At 41.1% G+C, this 17,743-nt stretch overlaps 1 protein-coding gene across 1 annotated transcript in view; it reads left to right on the top strand.

Annotated features, from left to right (window-relative positions):
• The window catches only part of PCOLCE2 (procollagen C-endopeptidase enhancer 2), an 81,543-nt gene extending 64,406 nt beyond the window's left edge, over positions 1-17,137 (top strand). Inside the window, exons 6-9 of the mRNA XM_043474190.1 lie at positions 6,226-6,380; positions 10,425-10,508; positions 13,425-13,592; positions 16,562-17,137. Of these exons, the coding sequence (XP_043330125.1) occupies positions 6,226-6,380; positions 10,425-10,508; positions 13,425-13,592; positions 16,562-16,692 (538 nt within the window). The 3' untranslated portion in view covers positions 16,693-17,137. The remainder of the gene's footprint in view (positions 1-6,225; positions 6,381-10,424; positions 10,509-13,424; positions 13,593-16,561) is intronic.
• Positions 17,138-17,743: the final 606 nt, after the last annotated feature.

Raw genomic sequence — 17,743 nt, forward strand, 5'->3', positions numbered from 1 at the left:
GCATGTGGAATCTAGTTCTCTGACCATGGATCAAACCCGCCCCCTCTCCCCCCACTCCCCAGGCATTGGGGACATGGTGTCTTAGCCAGTGGGCCACTAGGAAAGTCCCAAGTTACTTGCCAGTTTAGATTCATTTATATTTATTAAGTTTGATAATATTAAGAATTTTAATATGTACAAGTTAGTAGTAATTTAAACGGGTGTGTAATCAGTCACTCAGTCATGTTTGACTCTTTGTGACCCCGTGGACTGTAGCGCCCGCCAGGCTCCTCTGTCCATGGGATTTTCCAGGCGAGAATACTGGAGTGGGTTGCCATTACTTTCAAAATTACTATATACAAATTTGGCTTTGGAGATGTCTATGTGACACCAGTGTGGTTGAATTAATTTTCCTTCCCCTCCAAGGGAGAAAATAAGGAAAATTGGCTATTTGGGGCCTTGGCTTCTGGTGAAAGGAAGAAAAATAGTCTCTGGTGGGAATTCTTAACCAAAAACCAGTCCACATGTGAATTTGAGGTTATAATTTACACTACCTGACTATTCCCCCAAAAATGCAGTCAGAAACTTAAAGAATTTCCAAGTTGTGAGTGCCCACGTGGTATGACAGAGGAAAACACAAATCCTCGCTGAAAGAATGCATCTTAACTTAGGCTTTGAGAATTCCTATAAATAGTTTCAAGAAATACAAGTACTAATCAAAAAAATCATGAAACATGAAGAAACAGCCAACATAAACCATCATCAGCAGAAACAAGCTGTAATCAGACCTACAGAGGCCTGATTATAGTAATCAGTAAAAATATAGTAAACTTAAAACATACATATTTTAATTTTATATTAATTAAATATAAATTAAATATATTAATTAAATATTACTATATATAGTAAAATATAGTAAAATTATGAGATACAGAATGCAAAATAAGTATGTGCAAAGAAATTCATGTAAAACATATTACTTGAAAGCCTTTAAGGTACAGACTGTTGAAAGTGAATAAGAACCAAGAGACGTTTAGAAATGATCAAATAGATTTAACAAAGAACCTAACAGAATTTCCAGAACTGAGGTATATAATAGTTTAAACAAGAAAGTTAATACATATGTTAAATAGTTGATATGACATAGTTCCAGAAAGGATTTAAGGAACTGAGAAACAGTATGAAACATGGCACAAAGAGACAAATAGATGGAAAATATGGAAGAGAGGTTAAGATTTATAGAAGCCAGAGTGAAGGAACCTAATACACACTTAATCAAGGTTCCTTAAGAAAAAATACAGAATATAGGAAATTTAATGTTTGAAGAAATACTAGCTGAGTGTCTTCCAAAATGGAGGAGAGATATCAATGATCAAATATGAGAAGTCAATAAAGCCTAAGCAATATATATTTTAATAGATCCATGCCTACATGTATTATAGTAAAACCACAAAACAGCAAAGAAGGACGTTAAAAACATCCAGGAAGAAAAGACAGATTATCACAAAGAGCCTAACTGACTTCTCAGTACAACAATGAAAGTTAGGTCTTAGAAAAATATCTTCAAAATGCTAACACAAAATAACTGTCACTCTAGAATTAATTACCCAGAAAAACTTCTCTTTTGTGAATGTGGGTGAAATACAGACATTTTCAGCTGAATAAGAGCTGAGACAGTTTACTACCAACAAAGCCAAACTAAAGAAACTGCATTATGACTCTAAATCAGGCAGAAAGGCAATGGCCACAGAATAAAGGACTGAAATGCAGGAACAAACGCTGAGCAAAGATACTGGATATAGAGTTGAAGGATTCTCGGGTCTCTGTCTTGTTTGAGAATCGGGTGATGATATTGTGAAACTTTATAATATGCCAAAGTAAATATGGATGTGAATTGAGGTATCCTCTTAAAAAAAGTAGAAATGAAGAGGTAGAAGGCTGTAAACCAGCAGGCTTGGTCTAATGGGTAAATAGAGAACACTACAGGACTTCGCCGGTGGTCCAGTGGTTAAGCCTCCACGGTCCCAAGGCAGGCGGCACAGCAGTTTGATCCCTGATCAGGGAAGTTTTGAAGGAGAAGAACTGGCAGGAAGATTTGACCTACCACGATGGAACAAGGTCAGAAAGCTGTTGTAATTAAGACAGTGTGGTTTTAACAGAGAGATAGAAAAATTGACTAATGAAAACACCAGAGAAGCCAGAGGCTTCTACAGAGTGTCTCTACAGAGTGGGCACATTCCAGAGTCCCATGGGTCAGCAGCCAAAGGATGGCCCTGTTGAGAATGGAGGCAGGGACCATTTTTGTTTCCATGGGGAAATGAATTGTGTTCATATCTATGTCACACAAAAATCAATTACAGATGGGTTACAGGTGTAATTAAATGAGAAGTTTAAATGAGAATTTCTGCTCATCAAAACACACCTTAAAGGGAGAGAAAAGAGAAGGCACAAAATGGAGACAGATGTTTGTAAAATATTTGATATACTTGACAAAGACCTAGGTCTAGGTTCCAGAACATATCAAGAAATTCTTAAAAGTGAGTGAGGGAAAAGTAACAATAGGAAAAATGGGCAAGGGACATGAAAAGGCATTCCCAGAAGAAGAAAGCTGCACAGTGAATACATCTTTGAGAAGAATATAAATTGGTACAATCACTTTGGAAATCGGTTTGGCAATAACTACTAACATTGAACATGAACTTGTATCCTTTAACCTAGTGTAGAGCGTATACCCTAACCTTCTGGTGTGTCCACTAAGGACACTTTTGTCTTCGTGCATCACAAGACATAAAAGTGTTCTCTTTAATGTTGTTTGTTCCAGAGGGAGAGTAAACAGTTTATCAATAAGAGAATAGTCAGATTCTGTTGCAGTTCACACTGTATAGCCATGAACGTAGTGAATAAATCTCACAGTTGTAATGTTGAGGGTAAAAAAAAAAACAGAAGAAGACACACTATATGCTTTCATATATATGAAGTTTAAGAGCATACAAACTTGTAGGTTATATGGATATAGACCGGTGTTGTTCAGTCACTCAGTCGTGTCTGACTCTTTGCGATCCCATGAACTGCAGCACACCAGGCTTCCACGTCCTTCACTATCACCCAGAGTTACTCATACTCATGTCCATTGAGTCGGTGATGCCATCCAGCCACCTCATCCTCTGTCACCCCCTTCTCCTCCTGCCCTCAGACTTTTCCAGCATCAGAGTCTCTTCCAACAATTCGGCTCTTCACATCAGGTGGCCAAAGCATTGGAGCTTCAGCTTCAGCAGCAGTTCTTCCAATGAATATTCAGGGTTGATTTCCTTTAGGATGGAGTGGTTTGATCTCCTTGCTGTCCAAGGGACTCTCAAGAGTCTTCTCCAACATTGCAGTTCAAAAGCATCAATTCTTTGGCACTCAGCCTTCTTTATGGTCCAACTCTCATGGATGGTCCAACCCTCCACATAACTACTGGACAAACCATAGCTTATATAAGTAAATCTGTAGATAAAGGAAGGGAAAGAAGAAGCACAAACTCAGGGTAGCAGTTGCCTCCACGAGGGTGGGTGGGGGTGGTGGGGGCGCTGTTGAGCAGTCCTGGCTTCCTGAGAAGTTTGCCTGGAAGAGCTGGACTGCCAGCCCACCAACTAGCATTTGGACCAGAGGAACATCTTCCCACAGTCAGAGTACTTCTGGGGTGGGGCAGTACAGAAAGTGAGAAAACCTGCTTGGGGAACTTTTCCCCTGTTAGATGTGTGAGGAGGAGTGTTGTGATTGTCAGGACATCACCAGCATCCCTGTGCCTGATTCAATGCAGTATCAGTACTGTTGGATTCAGTTCAGAAACGTTTACCAGCCATGTGGTGGGCACGATGTTAGGGACCTGGAACTCCAAAATTAATAAAAGATACGGAGGTGAGTAGCAGGAGGGCTGGAAATAAGGCAGACAGGTAAATGTGCAACCAAAAGTCTTGGGTGGATTTCTGACAAGGAGTACTTTGGTCCAGTAGGGACAAGTGGTGGGGAGATTGGGAGAGATTATGCTTCTTGAAGCTGAGTCTTGTTAGATACAGAACAGACGATTCGTTCCAAGCAGAGTTTGGTTGTAAAGACACACAGAGGAGATGGGTGCTGTTCTGGAGCCTGCACCTTCAGTGGGAGAGAGAGAGGAGGCTGAGAGTGGAGTTAGACTCCACATCATGCAGACATGGGGGCCCTCCCCATGCAGGTGGGGGAAATGACAGGGCGGTGCCCCCAGAACCCCCTCCTAGACAAAAGGAACAGGGAGGAGGCTGTGGGAGCCGTCCAGGTAAATGGGGGTAGGGAAGGGTGGTAGAGATGAAGATGAGGAGGTAAGTCAAGAAATATGGTGGTTGGAAGGCTGCAGACAGTTCTCATTGCCAATTCTATAAGACAGCAGTCAGCATCCTTCACCCAGTCCTGGGATTTGCTAGTGGTGAATGGACACACATGAGATGTCCCCTTGCCTCTCAAGTGATTGTAACATTAATTTGTAAATGCAACACTTGGCCCTCAGTACATTTATGGCACTGCGGTTCTGTCACATTCATACTAAAGCTCAGTAGCAGCATAGCTGAAATATGTCTTTGTTACAAAAATACTCTTCCTTGAGAAAATTCAGCTTCCAGTATAGTGCTTCCAAGATTAGTTCATACAAGAGGCAGTGAATAATCACTATAATTATAACTTCGTGCCCATAAGGCTGGCTTGGTTGGATCTTCAGGTTTTCTTTGCTGCTTACAAGAAGTGCTTTTTGTAATTTTATCATCTAAACAAGGTTAACATGTCTTATTTGTAATTGTAGTTGAGAATTCATGTGTTTCATCCACGCTGTGTTTATTTCATGGAATATTTTCAGAAGCAGGATAAAATATTCGCATTTGCGGCTTGATGCTCAGAAGCATTATTTAAATGACCTTGGTCCCATTTTTGTGACTGGAAGGCAAAAGGGAGGTCACAGAGCTCGTTCTTAGGTTTGGTTCATCCCTTGGCTCGGAAGGCAATAACCTTCAGGATGGAGAAGACCCTGCCCTGTTTCTAACTGGTGGTCAAGTCCAGATCTACCTTCCCCTCCATGCTTCCAACTCAAAGTAGCTGATAGGTGAGGGAAAACAAGAGTTGCCTCATTTATTTGTTGTCCAAGATGCCTAAGAAATGGTTCAGCTGAGAAGATGCCTCAAAAAAGGAGTTTAGTCAAACCACCAATTAATTCAGTTAAATAACTTTAATTTTTTCCACTTCTGAATTAAATAGTTTTAAAATGGAATTAGCCAAACAGCATTTTTAAACCATTGTTTAAATAATAGCAAAAGATTAGATGAAACTACCACCTTTTATAATACAGTTATCCCCTAAGATTTAAGTAAGAGAGCTTCTGTGCCTCAGTAATTATTGCCACTAAATCTTTAGTCCCAGCTAACCAGCACACCCCTAAGATTGCTTTAAAGTTAGATTCTTAATGAGGTTGTTCGTGACCACCAAATCACACTCTCTCTTTCTCCTTAAGAGCATTTTGCTACCCAGATTATAAACAGAAAGGTTTCCATTTTAGGCACGCATGAGAACTCTTATTAACAACGAAATGAAAGTCCCATTAAATTCTGCGTGGCTTTCTTATCCCTAGGTGACCAGCCTGCTGAGATGATCCCTTTGGTTGTGTCTTCACAGGATGCGGAAATTTGTCCACCAGGTTTCTCCATCTGATTCCCCATGACCAGCAATCCCTAGCTCCCCAGGCCAGCTGGAACTGAATCTTAGTTCAAAGATGCTGTGTGGTTGCTGAGTCAGCCCAGACCCTAGAGCGCTTATGAAGCATCAGCTGCAGCTTCAGTGTTTACATGGTCCCTAGTGTCTGCCACCGTCTTCAGAGGCACCTGGTCCTGGGTTCAAATCCTGACTCTCCTACACACAAGCTGAGGACCTTGGGCAAATCACTTGAACTCGCTGATCTTCAGTCACCTGTTCCATAAAAAGGGGATAACAACAGGGTTGTTGTGAAAGCACAATTCAACAGTTTGCAAAAAGCACAGTGCCGAACTGAGCAAACGTTCAGTAAATGTTAGCTATTTGCATGAATATTGAGCAGGTTAAGAATGTCATCTTTTTAAGTCTTTCAACTTTTCGGTTTAAACAGAGAATAATCTATTGTTGGAAATTAAAGGAAAGTTCTACATTTCAGAGGTGTCCCTTACACTTTTAAATCTATATATATGCATTTTTAAAACTTTTTTTTCCTTTTAGGCCGATTGTATCTGAGAGAAACGAACTTCTCATTCAGTTTTTATCAGATTTAAGTTTAACTGCAGATGGATTTATTGGTCACTACAAATTCAGGCCCAAAAAATTGCCGACAACCACTGCACTGCCTGTTACCACCACCTTTCTGGCGACTACAAGTAAGTCTGCTTTGAAATTTCTACTCAGACTTGAGGAGTATAAGAAAAATTCTTCTGAAGTGGGGGGAAAAACAACAACTGATTAAGAGGAAAATACTTGAAACTAAAATAAGTTAAATAAGACAAAAACCTACATCAGAGAATAATATGATTCCATTAATGAAAGAAAAGTATAAGATATAAGAATGCTTATAAGCTAATAATTTTAAAATGTTATCCAAGAAAATTATGGTCACTTAAAAATACTAGGAACCCTATTATAAGTAGAGATCATAACAAGCCTAATTTTCCTTCTTGGCATTTATAAAATCATGTTTTTCTGTTTGTTACATAGAACTGTAGTATTTTGGGTTAAAATTTCAGGGCCCTGATTCCTGCTTGGTTTCATTTCTGCCAGTATTTGGACTTTGTTGTGGGCAGGGGTATGATCCAAAATGTGCCATACAAAATATATTATTTTTTCAAACTGGAGTAAATCAAACAAAAATATTCTATGTATTGTAGACACCAACTGGGGACCTCTGGTCTGGGTATGACCTAAGAAATGCAAGGGCAACAGAGGGTTCCTGTTTCTTGTCTCTACATCCCATCAGCACAGCCCTCCAGGATTTCAGGCCTCAGATCTCAAAATCTAAAAGGGAGGAGAAACAAGTGGGAAGGGGGAATCTAAGGTTAAGACGTGAAATAGGCGGAAATAAGCCCAGCTTTGTTGCCCGCCATTTTCTGCCAGTTCGCAGAGAGGGCTGTCCTGAGTACAGGCACTTCCGGAAGGGCTGATTTTTCTGAGCACTCCGCGAGTGTGCCACCTTGTGGCCCGGAAGTGTACTGCCGCACATCGCAGCAGTGTTTCTCCAGTTCTCTCAGTGGACCTTGGTGTCCTTATTCTTTCCAGTGAATCATCTGTCTGCACCCATGTGGTTCTCCAGCTTTTATATCCAGTCCTAAACTTTCTCTGAAGTTGCAAACATGAATTTTTAATTATCTCCTACAGGTTTGCAACTGCTAGCCACTGAAATGAAAATATATCAGATTTAACTCATTCCTATCACACTATATTCTGTCTCATTTCTGCTTCTCCACCTGTTTTCTCAAGCCTGGGCCACAGCATCTGTAGCCACACTCCTAGAGTTCCCTTGACTTCTCTATCTTAACTCCCCACAGCATGCCCTGCCCCTTCCCCCCACTCCCAACGGCGCAGACTGTATCTTTCCCCCTCTTGTCTACACCTATGCCTTCCAATACGGTGGCCACTTTTAGATGCTTGAAATGTGATTAGTGCAACTAAAGATCTGAATTTTTAACTTCATTAAATTTAAAAAGCCTCCTGTGGCCAGCGGCCAGACCAGAGGACAGCGCAGGGGCCAATCTCCTTCACACTTTGTCCCTGGGGCCTCTCCTTCTAGCTTCATCTTTGGGCTCTATCACCTTGCTCCTTATGCTCTAAGTATTTGGGATTTTATCCTAAGTGTGGAGGAAGCTGTTGGTGGATTTAAGCAAAGTTCAGGGTTAGATTCTCACTTAATGTTGAGACTTCATCTCACTCAGATGTTGATGAGACTTTAAACAAGAGCAGGAATAGAGTGGTACCATCTGATTTCATGATGTGGAGGCTGCCGGACACCCTGGCAGGGGTTGTGTGAGCCAAGTGGTGCAGGTAGAAGCTGGACGAGGGCGAGGGGGCGTGCGGAGCATGGCAAGGAAGTGAACACCGAGTCCAGCAACTCAGTCTGAGGGTTCGGCCCTGAGGAAGGGAGGTAGAGAGCCTGAGTGTTTGAACGTGGTGAAGCTGAGGGGAAGTAGCTTGCAAAGAGGGAAAACAGAAGGGCGGAGCAAGGGAACAACTGAGGAGGAAATTTCCACAAAGATGGCAGGGTCTGGCCTCCAGAGGGCATGCAGAAGGACAGACCTTAGGCCAGAGGTAGACAGCCTCCTCTCTTAGGAGAGGAAGGAAGTGAGGGTACAGATGGAGACAGCTCGGAGGCCTGGTGGAGGACATTTTGTTCTGTGATCTTTGTTCTCACCAGAAAATGGGCAAGGTCACCCGCTGAGAACGAGAAGGGAGGTGGGAGCCCTGGGGGTTGTGGGAGCAGCTTGTCACTTGGATGAGGGTCTGTTTGTGTTCTCAGCTGTCTGTGAGCAGGCACAGAAAGAGGAAAGAGTCTCCTACAGGACTGCTAAAGGGCAGAGGGCAGAGCGGAACAGGAGTGTAAGTATTGTTAAGAAAATGACTGATCTAAAGGACCATGAAAACTATGTGGAGAAGCTAAGGAATTAAGATGGGCCAGGTCAGTGGAGTGGGAAATAGGAGAGGGGTCAGTATGTTGAACCTCTAAAGAAAGAAAGAATAAGTAGTCATGAGAGTAGGAGATTAAATAAATAAGCATGAAGGAAAGGAGGTTCTGTTGGATGAAGGATGAGAGATTGGTGGTGAGACTTCAGCAGAAGGACACATGAGCTTGGGACTGAGGGGCAAAGATGGATCAGAGAGAACATCTGGGGTGGGGGGGGGGGTTTAGGCTACAGCCAGAGAGGGATCGTCCCCAAGGAGGGAGGACCCACCGAGATGGTTGAGGGAGCACGTGAAGAGGAAAGCTGAAAACGCTGTGCCACGCTTGGGTGTGCAGGGCGGCAGAGAGCAGACAGGAAGATGAAGCGTGTCAGGGTGGGACACCCACCCAACGTCCAGGCTAATGTCCTGAGGCCGAGAAGGAGCTGGTTTCAAGTGGTCCTCGGAAGAAGATGCTCTTTCATCAGACAAGGAGAACCACTAAGGCACTTAGCTTTGGACTCAGTGAATTAGATAAATTTAGGTCCCCAACTTTTAGAACAATATTCCCTCTAAATGCTTTCTGAGCTCTTTCTCTAAAATATATATATATATATATATGTATATATATATATATATATATGCTATTATGTATATTTTAACATTATGCTGTGTATATTTTAATATTATAATCCACTTTAGATCCTTTTGGAGATAAGTAGGGATACAAATTAAGAGTAAATTCACAGAAGGGTTAGCAGAACATATTAGAAGGACAAATTACCCAATGTGCACAACTCTATGACAGTTGTTCTGTTTAGTTCTTCCTGAGATGTTGCCACATATAAGGGAATCATTACCAAATGTTTTGGAAACATTTTTAATGATGATAATGAGGATTAAATATTTTCATTTCATTTCATAAGAATTAAATATTATCATCATCATATCACAGCTTTCCAACCTTGGCACTATTTACATTTTTGGCCAGATGATTCTTTGCTGTTGGGGGCTGTCCTGTTCACTGTGAAATGTTGAGCAGCATCACTGGTTATCTATCTACTAAATGCTGGTATCATCCCCTAGTTGTGACTGCCAAAAATATTTCCAGAGTTTACCATATGTCACCTGGTGGGAGAAATCACCCCCAATTGAGAACCACTGTGTTTATCTATTTAGTTGTACTTTAAATTTGTCTACTCAGTTCTTAAGATCCTTATAGGCAATGACAGGCTCAAAATGTTTTAGTGATGGATTGCATCTAATTACAGATATAGCACACTTCATCACATGAGCATTGTTCCCCAAAACCTGTAATACTAACATTTGGGTAATTGTGTATTTCAAATGCACCAAGAAAACTCCCTCCACTCAGGGGAACCCCATAAGATTCCTTTGGTGAAGTGAAGAGTTAACCTATTCTGTGTTCTTATTTGTTGTTCTGGGTTTTTGGTAAGCAGGGCACATGAGACTGCATCTATTTTTGGTTACATCATTAGTTATATATAAAGGAAGAAGAGAATAGGGCTAAATTTGGGTTATCTTTGATCTCAGGTTTAAAGCTCAGCAGAAGACATTGAGTTACCCTGAGGAAATTAAGAGTAGAAGTTGGTAACATGAGGCATATCCTTTGCAGGTTCTTTAATTATTTCATTGCAGTGGCAGATTGGTGGCTCAGAGAAATATATGGGAATTTTAAATGGGCTTATTCAGATCTAAACACCAATTATATATGCATTCATTTCCCTGAATCTTGTGTATTTCTTCTTGGAATGAAGGTTTAAAGCCCACTGTGGCCCTGTGTCAGCAGAAGTGTAGACGGTCGGGGACCCTGGAGAGTAATTATTGCTCAAGTAACTTCGGTAAGAAAGAAAACCCAGCCTTTCCTCTTTAATCAGAAACCCGAAACTGCATGCTTAATCTCAAAGGCACTGCCATGAATGGGATGGTAAAGGGTCAGTTACACTCTGCATCTACCCAGGAAAATATTTTCCTCCACGCTAAGGTGTGTTGCACCATTCGAAGTATGAGTTCACAACTGAGAAAAATGTGTGCAGAAAATATACATTTCTTACATAAACTTAAAACTTAATAATTTGACTTCTGGTATATGACACTGCTGTCCTGTGTATTCTGGCTGGCTCAGTGTTTCCCTCACCCCAGAAAAAAAGCCCGGCATCCTTTTTTTTTTTCTCACATAGTTTTCATGTACTGAGTATTTTTTCACACATCTGTAATTCAACTTAAAAAAATCAGAAACATATCCTAGCTGGCCTCTCTCAGAAGAAATTCAAGTTATTTCCTTTGCAGTGTCCCTCCAGAGGACGAAATTAAAACTTGAAAATCTGAAATCCATTTGGAAACGCTTATAAACTGGAAACTGAGGAGATATTACCTAATGAATCAGAATTCCTAAAGAGTTTTTTTTTCCAATTAAAAAAATCTTGCACATTCTGTAAAAACTGCTTAAGAGCAAATGATCCCAAGTTGAATTATGTTGGTTATGTTTAAAAGGAATTTGGAAGAAAAGTCTTATCAGGAAAAGAAAGTTGCTACAGCCTAAATAGGTTACCCAACACAGAAGGCCTCCCAGAAGAGGCTTTGCTTGCTTTTTCTTATGCCTTCAAGTGGTAACTGCAGCCCAGATTGACCATATTGTAGTAAAGATGTGAGGACAGTAAAGAATCTAGGGCCCTCAAGAGGGAGGGAATATATGTATACATATAGCTAATTCAGGGCTTCCCAAGTGGCTCATTTGGTAACGAATTCGCCTGCCAGTGCAGGCGATGTGAGAGTTTAATCCCTGAGTTGGTAAGATGCCCTGAAGGAGGAAACGGCTTCCCACTCTAGTATTCTTGCCTGGGACATTCCGTGAACAGAGGAGACTAGTGGGCTACAGTCCATGGAGTCAAAAAGAGTCGGGCATGATTGAGCGTGCACACACACACACACACACACACACACACACACAGAGCTAATTCAGTTTGTTGTACCACATTATAAAGTAACTATGCATGCTCAGTAGCTCAGTCGTGTCCAATTCTTTGTGACCCCACAGAGTGGAGCCCGTCAGGTTCCTCTGTCCTTGGGATTTCCCAGACAAGAATACTAGAGTGGGTTGCCATTTCCTACTCCAAGGGATCTTCCCGACCCAGGAATCAAACCTGAGTTTCCTGAGTCTCCTGCATTGGCAGGCAAATTCTTTAGCACTGAGCCACCTGGGATGCCCCCAAAGCAACTATACCCCAATAAAAATACTAGGGCCCTAAGTCTAACTGGAGTTTGCATGTCAAAATTCAAATAACCAGCATGAAAATGAAGACCAGTTGCACCAGGTGTCATTGCTCCCACATCCCGTGTGATCTCCTGTAACAGGTGCTTAAGGAAATCTCCCTCCCAGTCCTTCGGCGCTATCTGATTTCACTCTGCTACCAACTGACATTTTGCAGAGAATCGCTCATCACTGGGAATCAAAGTAAGGCGTAATAAAAATTCTGATGTGATGAGCTGTGCACACCACATAAGCAGTGAGTTTTCATTTTATCCTGAAAGGGTAATATTATCAAGTCCAAAACTCCATCTATTCCATTGTGACATTCACACGGCAAAATGACCCAATATTATTACCAGAGGCCAGTTGGTTCCTAACCAGGATTGGTAATGGTCTTTTAGGGGCAGGGTTTTGTTTTTGTTTTAATTGGCCACATCATGAGGCATGCAGTAACTCTTGGTTCCCTGACCAGGGATCGAACCTGTGCCCCCTGCAGTGGAAGCATGGAGTCTTAACCACTGGACCACCAAGGAAAGCCCTTTAGAGGCAGGTTTTGGTTTCACAATGACTGGGGGCTGCAGTTGGTTTTCTGGGTAAGGACAGGATTGTCAAAAAGACATTCAGTGCAAGTCCTGCATCACATGGAATACACCCCCTCCAAAAAATGCCCAAAGCATGCCTTTGTGAAATACTGCATCTTTCTTTCTGTGGCTCAGAAGTAAGACTCTTCTCTGAGTGTTACATGGTAAGAAGAGAGAGTTACATAATGAAAAGCAATGGAATTTTGCTAGAGTTTTTCTAACCAAGGAAATATTTAATGTTATACCTCACTTCTATACTTTGACTTGTTAATTGAGATAAAAAGGATAGATAAGAAAGAGAATATGAAAGACCCAGAGGGACTTCCCTAGAAGTCCAGTGGCTAAGACTCTGAGCTCCCAATGTAGGGTGCTTGGGTTCGATCCCTGGTTGGGGAACTAAGATCTTGAATGCAGCAACTAAGACCCAGCTCAGCCAAATAAATAAATAAAAAGAGAGGAACCAGGGGGAGATACAGAAAGGTAAGTGCTCACCCACACAGACACAAGGACTCAGATCTTTATGGCTCAACCCTCCAGCATGCAACTTCTTATTATGGCACTGCCTTAAAGATACACAGTCCTGTTGAGTATTAACAATTACCATGTTTGGTAATTGATCCACACGTTGGATAAAACATTGGAACAAGTCTCTGTCTCAGCAACTGGCTGCAGTTTGGTAGTTATTTTGGTTTTTTTCAATGCATAACAGCTAGGGTAACATTACAGCCCCACGACTCCTATTTTTCAACCTGAATTTTGGTGACAGATATATAGAATTAAATTTAATGACTCTTATTAGGCCCTTCTTTCTAACATTAAAATGTTTCCCACCTGAAAGTTAGAGGAATGTATCAACACAACTGTTTTCAGTTCTGCTTACATTTGTCTTCACTGTCCTATGATTTAAAAAATGTTTTCTTTTGCAGTCTTGGCCGGCACCGTCATCACCACCATCCCTCGAGGTGGGAGTTTGCATGCCACGGTCTCGATCATCAACATTTATAAAGAGGGCAATCTGGCAATTCAGCAGGCCGGCAAGAACATGAGTGCCAAGGTCATCGTGGTCTGCAAGCAGTGCCCACTCCTCAGAAGAGGTGAGCAGGAAGAAAACTCCATTCTATCTTCCAGGGGAGCTCAAGGGTAGAGAAGGGGAAAGAAGAGCCTCTCCGAACAAGTCATGGATCTTTACACACCGTGGCTGGTCTAGAGAAGTCAAGTCATGGCTCATGTATTGCCCGCTTCTGATGGAGAAGGAGGGCCTTGGAGTCAGGCAGAACTGGGCTCCAATCTCAGTTCCTGTAACTTGTGAGAGAAGACAGGATGATGGAAATGGTCAGTGAGTTCAAGAAGCATTTGAAATTGGATCAATAGGGAACAGACAGAGAAAGAGGTTTAGGAGAAAGATTTTCAGCTATTGCACTTAAAGTACCACTACTATGTGTAGAGGAAAATATCTATCAAGGAATAGGAAATTCAAGGACTTCCCTGGTGGTCCAGTGGCTAAGATTCTACACTCCCAATGCAGGGGGCCCGGGTTCAATTCCTGATTCAGGGAACTAGATCCCACATGCTGTAGTTAAGAGTTTACATACCTCAGTGACGATTGAAGATCCCATGAGCAGCAACTAAGACCCAGTGCAGCCAAATAAAAATATTTTTTAAAAAAAGGAACAGGAAATTCAGAGCTGGTGTTCAGAAGAGAGAGGTATCTATGGGCTAGAATGAAAGATCTGGGGCTCATCTGTAGATATGAGATTATTAAATTCACAGGTGAGAGTGAGCTTATTAAGATAAATTTTAGGAAAAGGAAAATTACCCTAGAGCCAGAGCACGTGATTTTTTAAAACAGGTATATAAAAGTAATGTTATGTTCTATGGTTTTTTAAAAAGTTAAATAAGTAGTGCATGGTTAGTCGCTTTAGTCTGTTTGGTCTGACTCTTTGCGACCCTATGGACTATATAGCCCGCCAGGCTCTTCTGTCCCTGGAGATTCTCCAGGCAAGAATACTGGAGTGGGTTGCCATGCCCTCCTCCAGGGGATCTTCCCAATCCAGGGGTTGAACCCACATCTCTGATGTCTCCTGCATTGCTAGGCAGTCTTTACCACTAGTGCCAACTAAGTAGAGAAGGATTTAAAATAAAAAGGGAAGCCCTTTCCCTTTCCCTGGAGGCACAACGAAAAGCTCCTTCCAGAAAGTTCTGTCCATGTAAAAATGTACATACACATGTAGACAAATGGGATCTTTCTACACATATTCTGCTCAAACTTTCCTCCACATGATATGTACGTGGACAGCTTTCCATCAACAGCACATACACAGCTCTCTCTTTCTTTGGAATGGCAGTAATGGCAGTAATGCCTGGCACTCCACTGTGTGATGAACCGTGACTTCCCACCCGACATCAGCTTGTTCCTTTTCTCAGTCTTATTACAAACTTCTTCCACAATCAAAAGAAGCCAAACCTCTACCACACATACAGAAATACAAATATCCACATTAAGAAAGCTTTACTATGAATTCAGATTGTTCAGAAAAGTCAGAGGCCAGCAGCTTCACATTGACTCTATTTTTGAAAAAATATATATATTATAAGAAAATCTTTCTACAATAAAATGGAAAATGCCAGAAAGGGAAATTTTGATCAGTTTTATCATAACAGATTTGATCTTCAGAGCTTCATATAACATTATAAATGAGATTAAAATGCAAACAAACATGATAAATATAATGGTAGAGTAATTTTTGAAAACACAACGGATAAAAGGTTGATATTATTTAAGTAGTATTAAGGACTTGATTTCTGAATAGAAAATAATTGGTGATTTCAAAGCAAAATGTAGAAAGGATATAATCAAGAATAAATTATAAATTAATACAGTAACATTGTACCTCACTACTAAGAAAAGGAGTGAGCATCAGAAAAATAAGGCCAATACCACCTTATAGTTTGTTGAAAAAGCAACATAGTACAACTTTCATATGCTCACATACTGTTGCTCAGAAATTACACTCTAAAACATAGTTTCTTAAAGAAATAATCAGAGAGAAGCACAAATATGCATGCAAAACACATAAATTCCAAATAATAATCCCATTGACTCTCAAGAGAGAATAGTAAAGACTCTGTAAAAGGTAAGACTTCTTTCCAGAAGTACCTGGAACAGCAAATAATCCAGGTCTGGACACTTACTGTCATATCTCATCTCATCTCATCTCATTAGATCTCATACTTAACTGTCATCTCTATTGTGGTGGCATCTGCCCGCCCAGCCTGCCAAGCCTTCATAGGCTCAGGACCACTACAGTTATAGTGGTAGACCACAGAGGAAGGCTTATAGAGGGGGAAAATGTCTCTTATGACACACAGAGGGAGAGGGAGAGTAAAGGAGGTGGTAACACATACATTTTTCTGAAGCAAGGTAAATCTTCAGAGCTGAACCCAACATTCCTCAGTGTGGGCTCCAGTCTAGGCCTACCTACCTTAACCAGACACACAGATATATAAAAAAAAATAGAACAACAGATAGAAGTACTTTTTAGCACATATCTTTTTAGGGACTATAAGAACGTAAGGAAGTATATGGTCCAACCATGCCCTCAAAAAACTTACATAGTATAAATGTTGGAGGGGTTAATAAAAAGTTCAAGACAACAACTTGGAAGTCAATGGATCAATAGTTGCCAAATGCCTGGGGAGATCCAGAAGCCTAGTGGGACCAGGAGGGGCCTTCTGAAGACGGCCCCTTGAGGAAGGGGAGCTTTTCACAGGAATAGTGTTTGTAGAGAACACTCAGTAAATATATTAGACCTTATGCAGAACTGGACCTGACTGGGTCTAATCATTCCATCCAGTTTCCTAATGTAAGCAGACCTGGAACATTCTATTCTGTCAAAGTTAGATTTTTTTTTTTCAATGAGAGTCTTAAACAAGATTTTATGCTAGAAAGAACAAATATCTAATCACACCATTTATAGAACGTTTACCTGGAGGTAAGTTATAGTCTAAGTTGTTTCAAACCAACACACACAGAGAAAAAAATTAATCTTACATTCTCTTTTAGGTTTAAATTACATAATTATGGGTCAAGTGGGTGAAGATGGGCGAGGCAAGATCATGCCCAACAGCTTTATCATGATGTTCAAGACCAAGAATCAGAAGCTCCTAGATGCCCTGAAGAACAAGCAATGTTAACACTGTGTCCATTTAAGCTGTGTTCTGTCACTGCCTTTGAAAGATCTTTTTTCTCAGTAGAAGAAGAAAATTTATAACCTGAAATATTGAGCATTCAGAGAGATTTACTCTTCACAGGATGTAGGTAGGAGAGCTCGGGTGTTGCTGATGGAAGTTCTGTTGCCTGCATGGAAGAGGAGCAGATATCTGATTGGAAGCCTGCAGACTCAGTGGGGTGATGAGGCTAAATGTATCAAACGTTGACAGTTTGGAAGCAGTTTATTTATGCATCTCTGTAAAAGGATATTTTAGAAATGAGTTGTGTGAAGATGTAAAAAAGAGATTTTTATACGTGCAATATTTATAGTGATATTTGTTTTACCTTCAAGCATTTGCTCTGAGGTGTTATATTCTTCTCTCGCATTTTTAAAACCAGTGCTTAATAAAATATTTTTAAATGATTATATAATTGCCATTAAACTTTTTTTTATTAAAAAGTGGAACAACATGAAAAGAATATTCCTTGGTATTTACCTGTAAGGTTGTCCTTGTATCAAGTGGCTTCCCTCATAGCTCAGTTGGTAAATCATCTGCCTGCAATGCAGGAGACCCGGATTCGATTCCTGGATCGGGAAGATCCCCTGGAGAAGGAAATAGCAACCCACTCCAGTATTCTTGCCTGGAGAATCCCACGGACAGAAGAGCCTGACAGGCTACAGTCCATGGGATCGCAAGAGTCAGACATGACTTAACGACTAAACCACCACCACTGAAAGATCAGTCCAAGGACGACAGGAACCAGTTGGATCCAGTCATGTAAACAGACTATAATTCTTTTCTGCAGAACCAGAGAATTGAGAGCTGGAATGGTGTCCCTCAGGAATCTCGTTCAGGTCCTTCACTTTGTAATAGAAATGGAAGCTCGGGTATATTTAGTAACTTGTTCAGAGCACACACCTCCCAAAAGTCAGAACAGGCAATCAAGCTCAGAAGTCCTAAGTCCAAACCCAGTGCCCTTCCTGTCACTAGAAGAGGTCTTCTCTGCCCCAGAGGAAATCTCTCATCTTGCAGA

The sequence above is a fragment of the Cervus canadensis genome, chromosome 7 (genome assembly GCF_019320065.1).
Source record: "Cervus canadensis isolate Bull #8, Minnesota chromosome 7, ASM1932006v1, whole genome shotgun sequence".
Classification (NCBI taxonomy): Eukaryota; Metazoa; Chordata; class Mammalia; order Artiodactyla; family Cervidae; genus Cervus; species Cervus canadensis.